At 38.4% G+C, this 21,441-nt stretch overlaps 1 protein-coding gene across 1 annotated transcript; it reads left to right on the top strand.

Moving 5' to 3' along the window:
• The first annotated feature begins 249 nt into the window (after window positions 1–249).
• Window positions 250–1,191, top strand: LOC141502507 (olfactory receptor 13H1-like). The gene has a single exon (XM_074207252.1). It carries the CDS (start codon window positions 250–252, stop codon window positions 1,189–1,191), a length of 942 nt encoding a protein of 313 aa, XP_074063353.1.
• Window positions 1,192–21,441: the final 20,250 nt, after the last annotated feature.

Consider the following 21,441-nt stretch of genomic DNA (forward strand, 5'->3'; position numbering starts at 1 on the left):
GGCTAAAGTAACAGCAAACCCTTCAATGTTTGCTCATAAGAAAACAATTTTCCAAATCCCCAGACCTTTTTTCCATCTTCCATCAACATGTGCAGTATGAGCCTGCTCCTCTGGCAAGAGGCCAGCACAGTTTTGACTTAAAGCTGAGAATGTTCATTCCAGAAGTCGTTGAAAACTTCTTCCTGTCCCCTGGCTCCCATGTAGAAGATGCTCTGTTTTGTCTCTTTCCCTTGCAGCTGACGGGGTCCGATGGATGGGCTACAGAGAACTAACTACTCTGAGGTCACAGAATTCATCCTGGTGGGCTTTTCCCAGAAGCCTCGTGTGCAGGCTGCCTTCTTCACTGGGCTCTTGTGCCTCTACCTAGTCACACTTTTGGGGAACAGCCTCATTGTCATTGTGATTCAAAGGGATGCTCAGCTTCACACCCCCATGTATTTTTTTCTCAGTAACCTGTCCTTCCTTGACATCTGCTACTCCACCAGCTGGGAACCCTATGTGTTGACCCGGTGTTTTGAGGACTTCCCCACCATCTCCTATAACAGTTGCTATGTCCAGATGACCACTTCCCTGTTCCTGGGGATGACTGAATGTCTCCTTCTTGCTGTCATGGCCTATGACCGTTTCATTGCCATTTCCAACCCTCTGCGCTACACTGTCATCATGAGCAACCAGGTCTGCCTGCAGATGGTCGTGGGCACCTGGGTCAGTGCCTTCTTCATTTCTGTAATCCCAATCGTCACTATTCCAACTCAATATTGTGGACACAACATCATCAACCATTTCACCTGTGAGATCCAGGCCTTATTTAAGCTTGTCTGCTCAGACACCTCCATGAGCCTGGTACTGGGTATGATCATTAGTACTTTTACCCTGCCCTTGCCATTCACCTTTATTCTCATCTCCTACATCCGTATTGTGGCGGCTGTGCTCAGGATCCACTCCATGGAGGCCAGGCTCAAAGCTTTCTCCACCTGTGGTTCCCACTTGACAGTAGTGGTCATATTTTATGGGACAGCCATCTATATGTACTTGAAGCCCCAAACTAAAGAGGCTCAGGACCAGGATAAAGTCATCTCAATATTTTATGGAGCAGTTACCCCCATGTTGAATCCTCTCATTTATACCCTAAGGAACAAGGATGTGAAAGGTGCCCTCAGAAAATTGATTGGAGGGAAAGAAAAATCCTGAAGCCTCAATAATTTTTTTGTTCTGATGGGCTACTTGTGGAAGCATAGGAGCAAAGCAATGAACAACTGAGTCAGAGATCAGATATTTTTCAAGTCAATAAATTTATTTGAATTCATCTCAGTAATCAATTGTTGATTTTTACTGTATACCCCACACTGAGCTTACTTAGCAAATAATACATAATTTTCCTGGGATTGAAAATAGAAAATACTATTTCCAAATTCAAAGGAATTAAAGAAATTATTTAATCCTACCCTATATGGCTAGGAGCCCCATTCCATACAGTGACTCTTAAAATAGTCACCCAGAATTCTCTACTTCCCATGATGCTCCCTCCTACTTTAAAACAGCTCTAATTGTTAGGAATTTTTTTCTTCACACCCCATAAAAAGAATGGGAAGCAAAGAGCTGGCTAAGAAAATGGCATCCAAGACTAGGATTGGATTTTCCCAACTTGACTTTATATTTAGAAATAGAAGACTCCTCACCCAGGGTTGAAATTCACATAACAAGAGCTGTCATAATTTATTTGCCTGAAATCTTACAAATCTAATTTACAAAATCTTTAAACTAAAAGAGAAGAGGAAAGGAGAAAACTGGGTACCAGTGATGCACAAGATAGAAACATAAAGATTCATAAGAATACAAGGAAGAATGTAATGGTAGAAAAGGCCAAAAATTGACAGGAAACAAAATCCAGGAACCAAGTCAAGACTAAAATCCTGGCCTCGACTTTTCATATATAGATAAACAAAGTATGAATAACAAGCTAGATAACTTGGGACATGGTGCACATTTGACATTTTAATTATCACTGAGACTTGGTAGGTTGAGACCCATGAGTATTAGGTGGCTCGGTGGAAGGAGTACTGTAGTTGAAGTGCCGAAGACATTCAGATGCTTATGAATCCTACTTCAGACACTTACTAAGCTGTGTGATTTTGGACAAATCATTCAACCTCTATCTCAATTTCTGCAACTGAAAAATGAGGGAGTTGGACTTAATGTCTCCTCACTGTCCTTTCCAGATCTAAAGCAAACATCCTATAATCTCTGGTTCCAGACAAGTATACCAAATGGAAAAGGAAGAGAATAAATCAAAAGAAGGACTTCAAAGTAGCATTTATATTCTAAGAAGATACACACGTGCAGTTGGAGATTGATCAAGAAATTTGATCATTGACCAAGGAAATCTCCTTGATGATTTCAATTTGATGGACTTAGAAGATGGTCAGCTTTAATTGTTTGGACTTTGAAAAGCATCTGAAGGTATAGCTAGGTAGGTGGCACTTTATTGAGATGCTTAAAAACTTATGATTAAATCTTGATGATTTTGGGGTGCCTCCAAGAGGAATTGGTTGGTTTGGAACAATACTTCGGCACATCCTGGATGATGGGTTTTACCGATAGAGTTGCTCCCAAGTTGAATTGGTTGATGAAGATCCTTGTTGAGAGATCTATCCCTTTCCATTGGTTTATAAGTCAAGGAGATGACTTTCTCACTTTTTTCCTTTCCGATCTTTCTTCTGGAAAGATGCTAAGAATGCAGCCAGTTCCTTTCCAGCACCTCCAGCCATCAATGGGAGCATTTGAGTAGCTGGTAAGTATTTGTCTACATAGACTAAGAGAAGATCTCCTGGATCCCAAACTCCAATCCATTACCTTCCTTTTCTCTTTTGTAAGGTTAGCTACCAAACCTATGAGGACACTTTGTTGGTCAAAGATGACAGCAGCCAGGACAGCAATCAAGAATAGGAATTTCTTGGTAGGTTAAGGCAAGAAAAGACATGTGGAAGCAACTTGGTGGCACAGTGTATACACTGGATTTGGAGTCAAAAATACTCTAATTTGAGTTCAAATTCTGCCTCACATACTAACTGTATGAACCTGGGCAAATCACATACCCTCTGTTTATATCAGTTTCCTCATCTGTAAAATGTAAGTAATAACAGAGTACTTGTGAGGATCAAAGGAGATATTTGTACAGCACTTTGCAAACCTCCAAGCATTATATGAAGGCTGCTTCTACTGCCTTTGATGTTCCTACCTGTGGCCCTAGAGGGGAATTCCTAGACAAGGTCATTTCTGAACCTCTGACCCGAGCAAAGGAAAGGGAATTTCCTAGGCCATGTGATCCCAGAATCCGGTCTTCTAGACTGATAATGGGTATTTTCCTGGACTGTACCAGACTTAAGGACTGCCTTGCAAGGAAGTCCAAGTTCAAAACTTTGTAGATCTAGTGTCTCCAAAGGACCTATGATGAAATGGTCCCCTCCTCCTGATGAGAGGTGATGGACCCAAGGTAAAGAAAGAGGTCTAGATTTGGACATAGTCACTATGTGAATTTGTTTTCCTTGACAACGCTAACTTGTTACAGAATTCTTTTTTTCTTTTTCATCTCTCATTTTTTAAATGAAGAGGTAGATCATTAGCAGGAGTGAAGCCCCAAAACTGAGAACCACAGAAGCATTTTTAAATATACAGAAGAAAACAGAAGGCAATTCAGAAGGAAGCACAGGCAAGTAGGGCGATTTTTGGAAATCATATGTGGAATTTATAATATGCTTTTTAAAAAACAAACAACATGAAATAAAGAATTCATAGAATTCTCTTTATGTGTTCTGCTGTGAGTGTGGAAATGTTCTTTTGGAGTGTTTAAGTTCAGAATTTTTAAAAAATAGAAATAAATAAACTCCATGTTGCTTTTGAGACTGGAAGATTTTAAGGCTCTGAAAAAAAGTGAAAGCCACTTGAGAGGGAGGGAAATTGTAATAACTATCTATTAGCTATAATGAGCACATTTGGCTCTGACCTGTGCATTCTTTGCAGTTTTGACATTTTCTGTGGTATTAAATAAAAGCTACCCCATTCTCCTTTCCCCTACCCCCAGAATTCACTATTACCTTCAGTGTTTAAGCAGGAGTTGGAAACCAGTTGCCAGCAATTATGAAGGTTCATCTAGACAAAACTATTCTCTGAGATTTTCCCAGAGTAGATTCTGGGAGAAAGCAATAAGAGTCAAAGAATGAGTGATATCTTTTAGACCTATCATCAAAATTGGACTTTGTCTGAGTTGAGTCTGACCTTGGGGAATGCTGTGCAATAGATTACATACTCATGTGAAGACATATAGAACGCAGACTGGGGAGACATTCTGAACAACATTTGAGCAAAAAATCAAAGGAAGCAGAAATAAAAGCAATATTGTCATAGGAGAAGACTGCAAACCACTTGGACAGAAAGAGGAATGGATGAGAAACCGGGGAAACAGATAACTAGCCTGCCATAGAGGCCTATTATGATAGTAATGGGGAAAGGGGCATCAATTTTCTAAACATTTTGCTATCTTGACAGAAAAACTGCCCAAAGTGGAAGAATTCATAATTCCTTGCCTTACCTTAATGATAACTTGCTCTTGATTTAGAACTCCAAAATGAATGTTAAAAATTATCTGTACATGTAATTAGGAAAAAATAAAATATTATTAATAGAAAAAATGATAATTTGCTTTTTCAAAAAGATGGAGAAAACAAGGAGAAATTCTATTCTGGATCTGAGTTTCACTTAAAGGGAGGATCTGATGGCTGAAATAGCAACAGTGAGAACCCTGAGGGCAAGTGACCCCTCCCTCCTAGAGTTTGGGAAAGGAGCTATTCATAGTCTGGTGATTTGGGGAAAGCATATTTCAAAGGATTCAGAGAAAATAAAGGTAGGTTCTCATGGACTAAAACTCTTAAGGAAGTCTGCCTAGAAGGGGGTGGGAAGCTCTCACAAACAAAATTCTGATAATATAAAGGGAAACAATTCTATGGGGGCAAATGGGGTTGTCTGAAGAGATGCAAATGGATACACAGGGATGAAAGGGGAACAATTTAGATTTTAAAAATATATGCAGAAGATGGCCTTAAGGACAGATAAGAGAGGATGAATGCAAAAAGTGGAGTGTAGTCCTATAAGAATAGTATCAGAGAACTAAAACAGTCTAAGCTGATAAGGGGTGCAAAGTGCAACCAGAAGGGTTTTTCCAAAAACTCTCTTTGTCTAAATTGAGAAGATCAAAGAAGAGCTAGGAGGTCTTCTTGGAGTGGATGCAATAAGTACATCAGATGAAAGAGGAAAGCAGTTCAACTTTTATTTTGCTTCAGTTTTCTCTGTCAAAGAGAATGACCTTTGGATTGGAAAAGACAAAACAAAAGTGACCATCAATTTCAGTGATAGCAGATCATGACTGATTAACTTAATTTCCTTTTTTTTTGACAATTGTATTTGACTACCCTTGTCAAAAGGGTACTAAATACTAAACCAGGAAAATACTGTAGATATGATATTCCTAGATTTTAGCAAAGCACTTAGCAAAATCTGTCATGTTAGCTTGTAAAAAAGATGGAGAGATCTAGACGAGATGATAGTAAACTTCAGTGGATTAATCACTGGTTAAGAGCCCAAACCCAAGGAGTAATGGCAAAACATCAATGCTGAGAGATATCTCAAGTAGAGTACCCCAGGGATCTAGCCTTAGCCCTGCATTATTTAACATTTTAGCAATCATGTGAATAAAAACATTAATAACATGTTTATCAAAATTCCACAGACACAAAATTGGGGAAAAAAGCCAACAACCTTGTAAGAGAGAATGGATCCAAAAAGATAGCAACAGCTGAAACATTGAACTGGATGGAATAAAATTAAATGTAATAAGGAGAAAACAGAAACCTTACACTTTGGTTCAAAGAGGCGACTTCATAAATATAAGATGGGCAAGGCTTGGCTAGACAGCAGGTCATTTGGGAAAAAAATCCAGGGATTTAGTGGACTATTGCAACCCTTAATGTCAAATACAAGGTTGATATGGCAACCCAGAGAGCTAATGTGATCTTTGGTTCCATTAAAAGCGCTCCCATGTCCTAATGTGGGAGGTGATAATCCAGCTTTACTGTCCTTGCAACATCATTTTGGAAGCATCATGTTCAGTTCTGAAGGCCACATTTTAGAAAGGACACTGATAAGCCAGAGAGCCAGGTTAATTAACAATTGATGGAACTGAGGATGTTTAGCCTGGAGAAGAGAAGAAGACTTAGGGGAGATATGAAAACTGTCTCTAGGCATTTGAAAGGCTGTCACATGGAAGAGGGAATAGAATTATTCTCCTTAAACCCTCAAGGGAAAAGCTAGCAGCACTGGAAAGAATTTACAAAAAAAAAAAAGCCTACTGAAAGATGATGTGGGGAAAAATTCCTAATCGTGAGCTATTTGAAAGTAGAATGGGTCGCATTCTGGAAAGCAATTCTGTAAGGGCTTTCCCCTCACTAGAGTATATCTTTAAGCGAAGATCTTAAGCAAAGGCTAACTTCTTTTTGGATATGTGGTAGACAGTATTCTTGTTCGAGTATGGGCTGAATTAGTTGATTTCCTTCCAACTCTGAAATTCTGTGATGCTGAAAAATTTGCCTAACTTCCACTCCTCCTTGTTTTGCCTTCTGGGTCCAAGAAAAATATACTTGATTTCTCTTTCATGTGACATGTCTTCAAATAGTTGAAACATTCCTCTTAAATCTTCTCCTCCAGAGACTAAACAGTTGTACTCCCTTTAGTCAGTGTTCATATGGCACCATCTCAGAACTCTTAACTATGTAGGATGTCCTCAATCTTGTTAATGTCCTTCTGAAAAAGTGGCCCATAAAACTGAGCATTATACACCACAGAGGGTCTGACTAGGATAAAACACATAGAAACCATCATCTCTCTAGTAGAGAACATTTTGTCTCTCAAAGAACTGTAAATTCGCATTATAGTTTCTGACTAATGGGGACCAAGCAGTGTTTATAATGTCACCATTAACTGAGGCTTTCATGTTTATAACCTTCATATTAGTTTTTTACTTTCCTCCTCTCATTCATCTCTCAAATCCAAGCAGCTCCTTAAGTCTTTTTAAGGTGTTTTTTTTTCCGCAAGGAACTGGGGTTAAGTGGCTTAGCTAGGTAATTACTAAGTGTATGGGGCCGGATTTGAACTCAGGTACTCCTGACTCCAGGGCCAATGTTCTATCCACTGTGCCACCTAGCCGCCTAGCTCCTTAAGTCTTATCAATATTGCATTCACAACATTCCCCACATCTTATACCTCCACTCTATTCATACAACACACTAATAACACCTATGTGCAGGAGTGTACTGAATCCAATTCAAACGGGTTCAGACAGTTGATTATTCAATTTTCAGTGTGAGCATTGGAAATCAACAAGTGCTATATAAATCAGGGCTTGATTGATTGTTATGTTGATTGATTTTTGATGGAGACATTGTCTAGTCTTAAGAAAGTAGTGGGAAAATGTTTCTAATGCATATTAAGCTTAGGTTTAATGAGTACTTTTTGGGGGAGCTAGTTAGTAGTTAGCTGTTCAACTTTTGCCAGTCCACCCTTGCCTCCTAACAGTTAAGTCCTCCACTTGTCCCACCCTGTTCCCCCAGTCAATCCTTCCTTCCCACTGATGCCATAAAAACATTCTTTTCACACGTAATAGTTGCTGGGGCATACTTCTAGCAGTATGAGTAGCAGGAGGCATTTAGCTGATGAGAATTGATGACTCCTCTCTATCTGGCACCCTTATGTAGGTGGCAACCTTTGTTTCTATCTTTACCCTCTTGGTCTTCTTCCTGGCCTTGACTTTCCCTTTCATGAGCACTCTTACTTATCCCCTCAGGGAGTATGAGATTCTTTCAAATCTGCCAAGGGAGAAGGAATGAGAAGTTGCCTAAAGCCACTGCCTTGGACAGGGATGACTGCTATCCACTTACTAAACCTTCCACCAATAAAACTGCTGGCTCATCCCCCATCTGGGACTGTCCAAATTCACTTATTCTTTTCTGCTCTGGGGGGGAATGATCATAATATTTATCAATAACATTGTTTTGTTCTGCTCAAGAGCCAAGATGATAGTCCCAGCAATTAGAAAGGAAATTTATTTCTCTCTCTCATTGGACATCATAACCTCCCTCTCGTCTGCATTTAATTCCTTAGGGACACATACGTAATACATAAACACATATATGAAAAGAATGCTATCCTAGGGAAAATGATTTCTTTGAAAACATGCCAAACATAAAAAGGGAGCAAACTCTTAAAGAATGAAAATTAGGGTTATAAGTTCAATGCAAAATAAGGCAAAAGAAAGTAGGAGTATCACTGGTTTTAGTCTTGTCAACCAAGACAACAACAGCCATTCTGCATCCATTCAATGTGACTTTCACCTTGTTCATTTCCAATCTTTTCCTATCATCCCAACACCAGTGACAGTAGCAGCAACTGTGGTGACCCAAAAGTGTCTCCCAGCACAGCCAGACTCATGTCCTCTCCCATTCTCTTTCTCAGGCTACAGTTGAATATGCTTGGCTACAAAGGCCCCATTATGGAAGCCATTATTGACTGTAGAGTCTATGACAGGGAACCGCCACCCTTCCCCAGTTTAGCTGTAATCTCCCCACCCCCAAGCCATTTTGGCAGTAGCAAACTCTCAGAGCATTTGGTGAACACTTCTCAATTCATTATTCACTTGTTTCCTCTCACAAGATTTCAGTTCCCCTCTTTCCTACAAGAGTGGGAGGAAATGATTGCCTCAGTCATAATGCCACATGCTCCAAGAGTTCAGGTTGGTAGGCATCAAAGAATTTCTGTCTGCCAGTAGACCCCAATCTCCAATCACATGCTACTTGCAAAGATCTTGCCACATCATTACTAAAAGGTTCAACCTCCTTTCTCTGGCATTAAGACCCTACCCATCTCATCCAAGTGAACAAGTCTTGGTTAAACACTTAGCCATGTATGAGGTATTGTATGCGATGCTGGGGATACAAATAAGGACAGTCCTTGTTCCTCAAGGAGCTTACATTTTAATGGAGGAAGACCACACATTAAAGGGAACTGAAGCCAGGAGAGTTGAGAGAGGGGCATCTAAGAGAAGAGGCCATCTCTTATCTCAGATTATCCCCATCTGTTCAAACCAGACAAGTCTCTACACTAGAAATACAGACCCAATCCTCATGGCTAGAATTCTCTCCTTTCTTCTCTTTGTTTACTGAATTCATCCCAAACCTTGAAAACCCTATTCAGGAGCCACATCTTCCAGGAAAGTCTTTATTGGAAACCATGTTAGCCCTCAAATCGCACACTCCACTTTATTCTTCTCTCCATATAAATTCATGCATTACAAACTCTATGTCAATTTATTATCCTTCTCTTTGATAGTGAATTCTCTAAGGACAGGGACCACCAGGTCTTATCTCAACTTTGTATCTCTCCCAGAGACAACCATAATTTTCTGCACACAGCAGAAGCTTAATAAATATTTGCTGACTGAATGAATGATTGCTCTCCCCCGCACACTTTTAAAACAAATTGTCCTGCTAAAAGATGGAACTGATGGCAGTATACATTGATATTGCTCAGTAGAGTGAGTTCTGTCTGGTTGCAAACCAGAGCATCATTTCTCCTAATGGATTGTTGTGACTGTTAGATGCAGCAGTCCCCTTAAGAGCAGAGTCTCTGATTGCTTGCTAAAAGCAGTTCAAGTGTGAATAGTGGTTAAGTATTCTTCCATTTTCTATCAGCAAACAGGTATAACAGAGATCAGGGGACCGCATGATTTGCTGATCTAGGGAAAGGTCTAAGGAAATGGACATGCACCCTGACTCTTATGGAAGTAACATGCATCTTATGGGGGTGACACAAAATCTCCTGATTTGATCCCAAGTGTTTAGAGGAAGGGGTAGTTTCACAAATGATTGGCAATTAAGTCAGAAGGAGCCATCCACTCTGTTGTCTGAAGGAAAAGAAAAAGAAATAGCTCTGCTTCTTTGGGGCCCTCCCTTTTGGGATTTTCTTCCAGTACTTTCTCTCTCTTGGACTTGCAATGCTCCCCTCTGCTCCCCACTGACAATGGGGACTACAGGAACATGATAGTGGGAATATGTTTGTCTGTATGAGCCTGAGTCCCAAGCTGTCTTCTTCAGCCTTTCTGTTGTCATCTCTGAGCACAGATCAAAGATTAGCTATGCTGAGAAATTAATATTTTCAGTCTAGGTAGATATCTCATGAATAGAGAAACCCCAAGTACCTGAGGCAAATGTAGTAATATCAACCTATTAGGTATATTGAGGATGAATTGGAGAGCAAAGAAACTGGAATCAGGGAGGACAAACATGAATCTATAGCAATAGTCCAGATGAAATGGGATGAGAATCTAATAAGCTAGAGTGATGGCTATGTGAGGGGAGAGAGGGGGTGGATATAAAAATTGCTGTGGATGTAGAAATGACAAAACTTGGAAACTAATTGGATATGGGAGGGATTGGAGCCCTTAACAGGTAAAAGTTAGTTTGAAGGAGGTTTCAATGAGAAAGATAATGAACTCCATTTTGTTCATGTTAAGAGTGAGATACTGATCAGACATCCAGATGGAGGTTCTCAAAAATAATTGATAATCTGATTCTAGCATCCAGGAAAAAGATCTGAGATGGATATATAGATTTGAGAGAAACCTGCATGGAGATTGTAATTGAATTGATGAGAACTTATGAAATCACCAAGATAGAGAGCATAGAGAGAGAACAGGTGGCTCAGGAAAGAGTCATGGGGGGCACTTGATGTGAATGATAATTCAGTAAGGGATAGGAATTATCCAGAGGTAGTAGAAGAATTAGAAAAGAGCAAGGACATGTAAGCCCAGGGAAGAAGGAATATCTAGAAGGAAGTGGTAGGCCACAGTGTCAAAAATTGCAGAGAGATCAAGTAGGAGATAGACTGAAAAAAAAATCAAATGATGATTTGATGATTCAGCATTTACATTCTTTAAACAAGAGAAAAGATACCTGTTTCCTTCCATGTTTCCCCATGGAGATAAAACCAAATTTAATAATCTATCAATGAATCAATTTAATAATGTATCAATGAAAAGGAATAGAGTTGCAAAATGCACTAGAAAACAGCTCAATAATATTCTGCCTACAAGAAATAGAAAAAGATAAATAAGGAAATTACTGATGAATAGAATGTTAAGAAAACTGTCTTTGTAAATTCTATGAAGACTACTTAAAAGAATCTCAAAATGTACACTTATAAAGCTCACATGAGATTTTAACAAAAACTGGCCATGGTCTAGGGCAGGGGCAGGGAACCTCGACTCTGCTAGCCATATTGGTCTGACATTGCCAAGGCAACCACAGGCAAGACTTGAGATTCAATAAATCTCATAGCTTTTAAGGGATGAATTAATTAAATGTTTCACCAAATATAACTGGCAAATGATGTTATAAATATCCAAATGGCCCTTGTAAGAAAAAAGGTTCCCCATCTCTGGTCTAGGTCAAAGGTTCCTATTTTTTAAAATTTATTTATTTTTGAATTTTACAATTTTCCCTCAGTCCCGTTTTGGTTTTTGTATCTTAGACCCCTGTCGATATAAGTCTGGTGAAGACTAGAGATTCCTTCTTTGAATAATGTTTCATTGTTCATAATCATAATTGAGGGAAAAACTCCAATTCAGACTGAGGCTAATGTGAACAAAGATGTATGTAAAGATGTAAAGTCTTCTCACATTTTAATCACCTCCACATATTACACAGTCCAGTAACATCATAGACCTATTTGCTATGCCTGAAACACAACCATCCATCTCCCAACTTTGGGCCTTTGCACTGGCTGTCCCTCATGCCTGGAATGCCCTCCCTCCTCATCTCAGATGCTTGACATCTACAGCTTCTTTCAAGATTCAGTTCAAACACCACCTTCTTCAAGAGGGTCATGAGTGCCCTTTCTTCTGAGATCAACTTTTCCCTTATTATATATATATATATATGTGTGTGTGTGTGTGTGTGTGTGTGTGTGTATATGTATATGTATATGTATATGTATATGTATATGTATATGTATGTGTATATAATACATACACATGTATGTATATATAATCTATAATATACATGTACCTATTCATTTAAATGTTCTCCCCCATCAGAATGTAAGCTCTTCAAGGGCAGGGGCTGCTTTTGTGGGGTTTTATCTTTCTATTACCAGTGTTTAGCATATTGTCTGACACATAGCAAGCTAACAACAACAATAAGAGCTGTTTAGTTTAATGAGTGGATACCTGAGGTAAGTAAAGATTCTTCCAGAAGACAAAAAAGGCCTCCTTCAGCACAGTAGGAGCCAGAATAAAGAAGTGTAAAACCTTCATGGTATCTGATTAAGAAAACTACATCGAGAAATATACAAGGGAAGAATTCTAATGTCTACCTGAAAGCCCCATGAAAAGTCCATTTTTATTTCAAATCATTTAAGTAAGCCTTCAGGTTTTTTCTCTTGTATATAATAACTCCATCATTTTGAATACTGAAGATACAATTCAATGAGAAGCAAACACATTTCTGAAAATATCAGATTCCTGTGACAGATGCCTCTAGCCTAATGTTAAAACTGCTGTGGGCCTTGCATATCATCTCAAATTTTGAAAAGAGAATTGGGAGAAAAGCAATTCTATTATATTGGAGATTTAAATATTTTCTTCAATTATATTTACAATAGGAAATGTTTGTTTTAAAACCAAGTGTGATTGAAAGAATAGTTGATGTAGTTTTTTCAAATGTCATATTACAATGTTGATAAAACCTTATTTTAGGCAAATAAAAGATCCTGATAGTCATTTTTCAATAATGAAAAGGACAGATTCAGAACAACCTGGGAAGATTTATATGAACTGATGTAGAACAATGTAAGCAGGGCCAAGATGATAACCTATACAGTAACTGCAGAATTGTAAAGAAAAATGACCTTGAAGTACTTCAGATCTCTGCAATAACCATCTAGAGAAGACCCATGTTAAAGTGGGCTACCCACCATTTGGCAGAGAGCTGATGGATTGAAAGCACAGAATGAGATCTACAGTTTCAGTTACAGGCAATCTACAGATTTGTTTTATTTGACTTGCTTGCTATAAAAGACAGGTCTTTATTGTCAGGACAAATTCTTTCCCATCCACCCACCCACTTATCCCCTGTCCTGATAGAGGACAAGAGGAGAATTATTATCTAGTGATAGTAAAGGCTAAAATAAAGAAAAAGAGTATCAGTAAAAACCTTCCAAAAATGAATAAATAAAAGAAGGGCAGCTAGGTTTCATTGCTGTGGATAGAACACCAGCCATGGAGTCAGGAAGATCTGAGTTCTAATCTAGCCTCAGACACTTACTAGTTATGTGACCCTAGACAAGTCTCTTAACCGTGATTGCCTCCAAAAAAAATACATAAAGAAGAACAGAGGGATTTTCAAAAGCAATCACAATGCTGGAACTACTATGTCAACTTTCACATATACTTTAGAAAAACAAGGTTGTATGCCTAGAGATTCACAGTTTCAAATACAATCCTCTTTTGGGGTTCTTTTTTCTATATGGAAATGATTGTGGATTTTTATGTTTGCAAAATAATGTAATAATAATATAGGCAATTTTTATCAAATTTATCAATATAATAATGAGACAATTTTCAGTATAACAATAATAATCAGGATGATTTTTTAATTAATTGAAAGACAAGCATTTGTTTTCTAGGAGAAGCTTGAGAACCATTAAAGGAACTATGCAGTTTCCCAAAGGGTGGTTCTCCTACTGTTCAATTCTGAGCCAACCTATTGAAATGACTATCCAAAACATACTCACATAGGTAACCATCAAACATAATATAATAGCATACGCAATAGTCATTCTTCATCAGTCTGTCTTGTTTCTGAACGGATAACCAAACCGAATTCTTTTGAGTCTTTATGGATATCACAATGCCATCCACAAACAAAAGCATTTGGCATACTTGCCATCTCAGGGAATTCCCCTCAGACTTGAACTCTACTTGAGATCTGTTCTATGGAGGTGGCAAATGCCTTTGGTGGGCATACATCTTTCTTTGTACCTCAATTTATATTCAAGATCAAAGTGTCATAGGACAAGATTATCTCTGTTATATATTTCAAAGAATCTTGTGTGATTTTGATCCATGAAGGGAAGAAGCTTTGTTGGAAGAGAACCTCTAAGATGGCCTTCTGTCTTGCCAAAACCAATGCTTTTTTATAGTCGACATACTGTAAACCTAGAAGGTTCTTGTATTCTCTACAGCTTTAATTGTGTGACAGTGAAAATGTGTTATCCTATGGAATATCATTTCTAAAAGCTTGCCTGCTCCTTCCTTATCCCTCACCCAGCATGCTTTCTATTCATATGTAAATGATTCTCATCAAAATTTTATGTAGATGAGAAAATAAGCAAAAATGTTAGTAGTTATTTCTGGTGTCTATCACCTTTTATTTTTCAAGATTTCCAAGATTTTTCCCACATCATTGGTATCTCCCTCTGCTCCAGATACTTTGAAAACAAATCCTTCAAAACTACCAGCTTCCCCTCCTCCATCCCCAATTCTCTCACCTTCAGGATGAATCTCCTCTGCATATACTTGGTTAATCCAGCTGTTTTTTTCCATATTTGTTTTCTTCAGTACTATTTCCACTTCTTTTTAAAAGCACATCCTGGACTGTGATATTAGAACCTAAATGTGGTGGCTTCACTGTCCTTGATGGCAAAAAGAGTTTGTTTTGACAAACTTTGCAGAACTAATAAATCATATTAATAGCATACCAACAAAAACCACATGATTACATCACTAGATTTTGAAAAAGCCTTCCATAAAACATAGCACTTTATGTTTTTTTAAAAAAATTAAAAATAATAGGAATGAAAAGACCTTTCCCTAATAGGATCAAAAGCATTTATATAATGGAGAGGCAAAGACAACTTTCCCAACCAGACCAAGGGTCAAAGGGTCATAACTCTAAAAGCTAGAAGGAATTTCAAAGACTGTCAGCTCCAATCTCCTCATTTTACAGTTGTGGAATCTGAGGTCTAAGGAAGTAAAGTGATTTACCCAAGACCAGATAGATAATAGACATGAGATTTTGAACCTACATTATTTGACTCTAGAGTCAGAGTACTTTCTCTTGTATCATACTGCCTCACTGAATGAAGCCAGGATGGCCAAAATTGTAATTTAGCATGGTTCTAGACATCTTAGCCATGTTAATAAGAAAGCAAAACCATATTAAAGGAATAAGCATTGCTAAAAAAGGAGACAAAATGATTTCTACTTGTGAACAATAAAATGGTTATCGCTACAAATCTCAGAGAATAAATAACAACAGAGCTCTTCAGGCAAAAAGGCAACATATAAACATCTCAAGCAAAGTAGCAGGGGATACAAAATAAATCCAGAAAAAGCCATTAACCTTTCTGAATACTACTAACAAAATCCAAGAAATACAAGAGCTATACAGAGAAATGCTATTGAAACCGATAACAAAAAAGAAAATAACAAAATGTATTCAGTATTGGGGAGTTGGGGTACCAAAACCAACACTGGACGTACATGTAAAATTTTAAAATAACTTTTTTCAGAAATGTAAGACAAATAATAATGGCAATAAGCTGGGAAAACCTAATGCAATAAAAATGACACTACCTGTATAGATTCAATGCTATGCCTCTTAGATTACTAAAGGGAATAGAAGATTTGACATTATAATGATAAAATTCATGATAGAACAAAAGGGGAAGAATGTAAAAAAAAGAAATCATTCAAATAAGTAAGAAAGAATTGGGTTTGGCAGAAGAAAGTCTCAAATTCTATCATAAAACAGGAATTATCCAAGTATTCTGTACTGAACAAAAAAATAGAAAAATTGGATTGATCAGATAAATGAGACTTTAAAGCAAGAATAGATTACAATCTATTATAACACAAACTGAGGGGGGAAATTCTCTTTTTATAAACAAGAACTGCTAGGAAAGTTGGATAATAGTTTTGCAGAAAATGCTTTAGAGCATCATCTTACACCATTTTAAGATCAAAAATCTATACCATATGGCACAATCATTTCCAAATGGATAAATGATCTGAATATTGAAAGTCACACCGGATAAAAGTTAAAGAATGGAAGGTTTATACTTTTTACAACTGTGGTTAAGGAAAAAATTTCTTACCAGCTGCAGGATAACTAGAGAAGAGTATAAAAACTAGAAAATACCATTTGAATTTAATAAAAATTAAAAGTTATTGCAGAATGAAAAATCAATAAAGCTAGAGAGAGAGGGAAAAAGTTACAAATGGGGTGAGGGTATCTTTTCAGTAAATATCAATGATAAAAGTGCCATCCAAAAGCTGCAGACAATTAAGCAAAAGGTATAAGAACAAAAGCCATTCCATAATCCATAAGTAAACAAAGGATATGAACAAGCCATTTATTATGCCCATTTTATAAATGAGGAAACTGAGGCTGAGGGAGGTTAAACAAGTTGCCTAGGGTCCCATAGCTGAAAAATGTCTGAGATGAAATTTGAACTCAGGTCTTCATGACTCCAGGTCCAAAGTTCCATCCACTTACTGTCTCATTTCAAGAGGTGGAGATTCAGAAGAAATCCATTCCAGAGTTGGGGAAGGGCTAGCACAAATACACAAACTAGGTCAAATAACCACGGGGAACGGAGAGTTTGGCTGGAATAAGGAAGTTGTGAAGAGTAGGATGAGATAAAGGTGGACTAAATAAAGCCTTGAAAAGCTTGAATTTGATCCTGTAAGAAATGGAGTTTGACATCACTTGTACAAAAATATTCCTAGCAGCCTTGTTTGTGGTGGCAAAGAATTGGAAATCAAGTCAATGTCCTTCAATTGGGGAATGGCTTAGCAAACTGAGGTATATGTATGTCATGGAACACTATTGTTCTATTAGAAACCAGGAGGGACGGGAGTTCAGGGAAGCCTGGAGGGATTTGCATAAACTGATGCTGAGTGAGATGAGCAGAACCAGAAAAACACTGTACACCCTAACAGCATCATGGGGGTGAGGATTAACCTTCATGGACTCCATCATTCCATCAGTGCAACAATTGGAAACAATTTTGGGCTGTCTGCAAAGGAGAGTACCATCTGTATCCAGATAAGGAGCTGTGGAGTTTGAACAAAGTTCAAGGACTATTCCCTTTAATTTAGAAAAAAACAAATATCTTATTGTCTGACCTTGTTTCCTCTTAGACTTCTTGTCTCTTCTTTAAGGATATGATTTCTCTCTTATCACACCCAATTTGGATCAAGGTACAACATAGAAACAAAGTAAAGACTGACAGATTGCTTTCTGTGGGAGGGTGGGGAGGGAAGTAAGATGGGGGGGAAAATTGTAAAACTCAAATAATATCTTTAATAAAAAAGAAATTAAAAAAAGAAATGGAGTTTGAATTATCAAGACTTTAGAGAACAAGTCTTTTGATCTGGCAAGATAAGAAGAAAAGAGGAAAAGAGAGTTGGGTTTGGAGACAGAGAACCCAGGTCTACAAGACATTTCTGCTCTCTTCATCATGTGTGAACTTGGATGAGGCATGCAAATTTCTCTTGGTCTCAGTTTCTTCATCTGTCACATAAGGATGTTGAATTATAGGATCTCCAAGGTCCCAGCAAGCTCTAGGTCTATGATCTTCCTCTGAGCTTCCCTCTTTGTCCCTATATTTAGGAACTGAATAAATTCAACCTTACTTAGATGTCTCTGTCTAGCCAACCCCAAGATCATGCTACTCTTTACATCCCATCGAGTCATCCATGGTCCACCCAAGGCTATTTTCCCATCTTCCCTGTTGTCTCTCTCCACATACCTATTTCCTTTTCACCTCTTATTCTGGGTCCAATAATCAAATCAATAATACCATTGTTTCTAGAAAGAATAGGGCAATTGATCAAGTGCACTGTCCATCAGTTCAGCATCCCTGTGTCTCCTTTGACCAAAATGCTTCCTGACTACCACTCTTATATGTTGCCTCCCACTATTAGAATGTAAACTCCTTGAGGGCAGGAACTGTCTCACATTTTTGTCTGAATATCACCAGAAGTAAGCACAGTGCCTGGCTTAATAAATGCTTTTTTCATTCTTTTATTCATTTAAACTAAGGCATTAGTAGCTGCATAATTAACCAAGAACATTTACAATTTCATTTCCAGAAGGGGGAAAAAAATGAGCAAACGTTGGTCTTTTTTTCTTTTCAACAAGGCACTTGCTTGCCTGTGATCAGTTGCCAAAATCACACTGGGATCAGTGAACCCAAGGATGAGAAATCATCAAAGACCAGGCTCCTAGATAGTGTGATGAATGGGTCAACTGCTGTCCTATCAAAGGCATTTCACTACCTGTGACCTCCCTTCCTGAAGCCTGATGCCCATCTGGTTGGTCTTGACCCAGATCAGAGATTTAACATTTCAAAAGTTCTGACTTTATTTTAATTACTATCACTATCAAATTTCTATAACTCTCAAAAGTTTACAACATACTTCTCTCACAATTATGACATATATTCAGATATTATGAACCCTATTTTACAGATGAAGAAACATCAAAGGATACAGTCACATCTTCTGGACTCCTTTGGGGGTTATCTGGAAATCCAATGGCCCCTGGGATTTCTGAAGAAACAGACTGAGAGATAAGAAATGACTTACCTAAGGTGACGTAGCTAGTGTTATGATCAGAATCTGAACACAGGGACCTAATTCTAATTAAATTTGTATCCAGGAAATGTCAACCTAAGGTCAGTGAACTTTTTTTATGTTTTGTTTACTGTAGTTTAATATAATTGGTTTCATTTGTATTCCTGTGTCTTTTATATTATGCATTTAAAATATCATTCTGTGCAGCTCAAAGCATACTAGTTAACACTTTTTAAATTTACTTTTTGTTTTTTCCTTCTTGTGGTTCCTGATTCTTTTTTCACAGTGTGATGAATATGGAAATATGTGTAACCAATATCAGATTACTTACTATTCTAGGGTGGGAAGAGGGAAAGGTGGGAGGGAGAAAACTTTACAAAAATGAATGCTGAAAATAATCTCTCTCTCTCTCTCTCTCTCTCTCCATATATATATATATATATATATATATATATATATATATATATATATATATATAACTGGAAAGATAAGTACATATTTTTTAAAAAGAGAAAAAATTATCATTCTGAGTAAAAGTTCATATTCTTCATCAGACTTTCCAAGAGGTCTGTGACATACAAAAATTAAGAATTCCTATGGGTTTATAGTAGGCTACTGCTATAGACACTGCCCCATTCTGGGGTAGATTCCACCTCACTTAGAATTTTTCAGCATCTACGTCAAAGAATACAGTCATGTCTTCTAGACTCCCTTGAGGGTTATCTGAGAATCCAATGACCCCTGGGATTTCTGCAGGAGTACAGGGAATCACAGGATCTCAGAGTTGCAAAGGCATCTCATAGTTCATCATATACAACCCTATCTGGACAGGAAAGCCCTAAGTGGCATCCTTCACCTCTGTCAGAGGCCTTTGTACAGTAATGGAGAATCCAGGTGGTACAGTGAAGAGAGCCCTGGATTTGTAGTCAAGGAGATGAGTTCAAATCCAGACCCAGTCACTTCCTGGCTGTGTGACCCTGAACTAGTCACTTCTTCCTTCTCTGCCTCAGTTTCCTCACTTGGAAAAAAGGGATAATAAAACCTATCTCCCAGGATTATTTCAGGGACCCAGTGAGATGCTAAGTGCAAAGCACTTGGAAAGCTCTAAGTCCTATAGAAATGCTAGTGATGGTTGTTGTTACTTCTAAGGCAGCCCGATAGATTTTTGGACAGCACACTGGTAGGAGGTTTGTTAGGCAGTTAGCTGGTGAAGTAGGTAGAGGGTAGGACCTGTAGTCAGGAAGACCTGAGTCCAAATTTGACCTTAGATACTTACTAGCTGTGTGACCTTGGACAAATCACATCAGCTCTACCTGCCTCAGTTTCCTCATCTGTAAAATGAGGCTAAGAATCAAGCCTACCTCTCAGGGTGATATTTGTAAAGTGCTCTAAAAATGCTAGGATTCTTTTTCTGCTTTCAACCCTCAATTCGCTTTTCTGCAACTTCTACCAAAATGGCCCTAGTTCTTCCCTGTGGAATCGAGAAGAACAAATTTAATCCGCTTAAAAGGCTTAGCACAGTGTCTGGCACATGATAGTAGAGATATAAGTGCTTATTCCCTTCCTCCTCTCTCACTCCCCTCCTAACTCTCCCTAATCCCCCTTCCAAATGACAATCCTTCACATAATTGAAGACAGTTCCCGTGTCCCCCAGTCCCCTCTTCTCTATGCTAAACATCCCCAGTTTCTTCAGCCAAGTTCTAAACAACATGATCTTGCCACCCAAGAGAGACCAGAGGAGCCAACCATGGAAATATTCCATTCTCTCCACACCTCTTACAGGTATAAGAAGGTGTCTCATGTTTCCTGACCAGAATTAGTGCTAGTGGGAACTGGGTCTAAAGCTCTAATTATGAAGTTTAGGGAGAAATGCCTATAACTTTTAATGAACTCACTCTGGTGAGTGCCCCCACCTTCTCCTCCACAGACTCTCCCTCTCTTCCTAGTAAGCACCTCTTAATTGCAAAACAGGGACATGGTCCCTGAAGTCTCAGAAGTGGCAACATTTCTCCAAGGCTAAAGTTAGCATACCCCAGACCTGCTCGAGACTTCCCAGCCATCTCCTGGGAGTCACAAGTACTTTTTTTTAGGCCAGTGAAATCTGGGATCTGGCAAGAGATCACCACACCACCACCCCCCAAATCTGGCAGCCATCATCAAGCTTTCTACCATTTTTGTAATAAATACAAATGGAAGAGATTGCCCTGAGACTGGCAATCACCAGGCTTCCTATCATCTCATCTTAAAATACAAATGGAAATACCCTTAATGGAGGCGATCTTTTGCCTCTAGTAGCAAGACACCAGGACCATGAGTAGCAAAATGAGGTCTATTAAGGAGAAACAACATCTTGTAATGGAAGGAACATAGGCCTCTGAAGCAGAAGACCCACCACTTAAAAACTGTGTGACATTGGGTAAATCTCTTCACTTGTCTGAATCTCAGCTTCCTTATGTCTAAAATATTAGATGCAATGTTCTTTGCAGGTCCCCCCAGCTCTACCCTTGTATGATTCATTGTAATGCCCTCAGTACGTGGAAAAAATTGGATGCCATGACTTAACTTGATCAGTATACCATGACTGTCCTGGTCATTCCCTCCGGTGGTGGCTTCCAGACAGCAGCAGTGAATGATACCCTTCCTAGAAGTAACCATGATATCTCTGATGAGTCAACATGAATGTTGGAATAAGTATGGTC

This window comes from Macrotis lagotis, chromosome X, assembly GCF_037893015.1.
Source record: "Macrotis lagotis isolate mMagLag1 chromosome X, bilby.v1.9.chrom.fasta, whole genome shotgun sequence".
In the NCBI taxonomy this organism is placed as follows: Eukaryota; Metazoa; Chordata; class Mammalia; order Peramelemorphia; family Peramelidae; genus Macrotis; species Macrotis lagotis.

Excerpts from the sequence above, each read along its gene's own strand:
- LOC141502507 (XM_074207252.1), top strand. The coding sequence starts at position 250 with ATGGATGGGCTACAGAGAACTAACTACTCTGAGGTCACAGAATTCATC.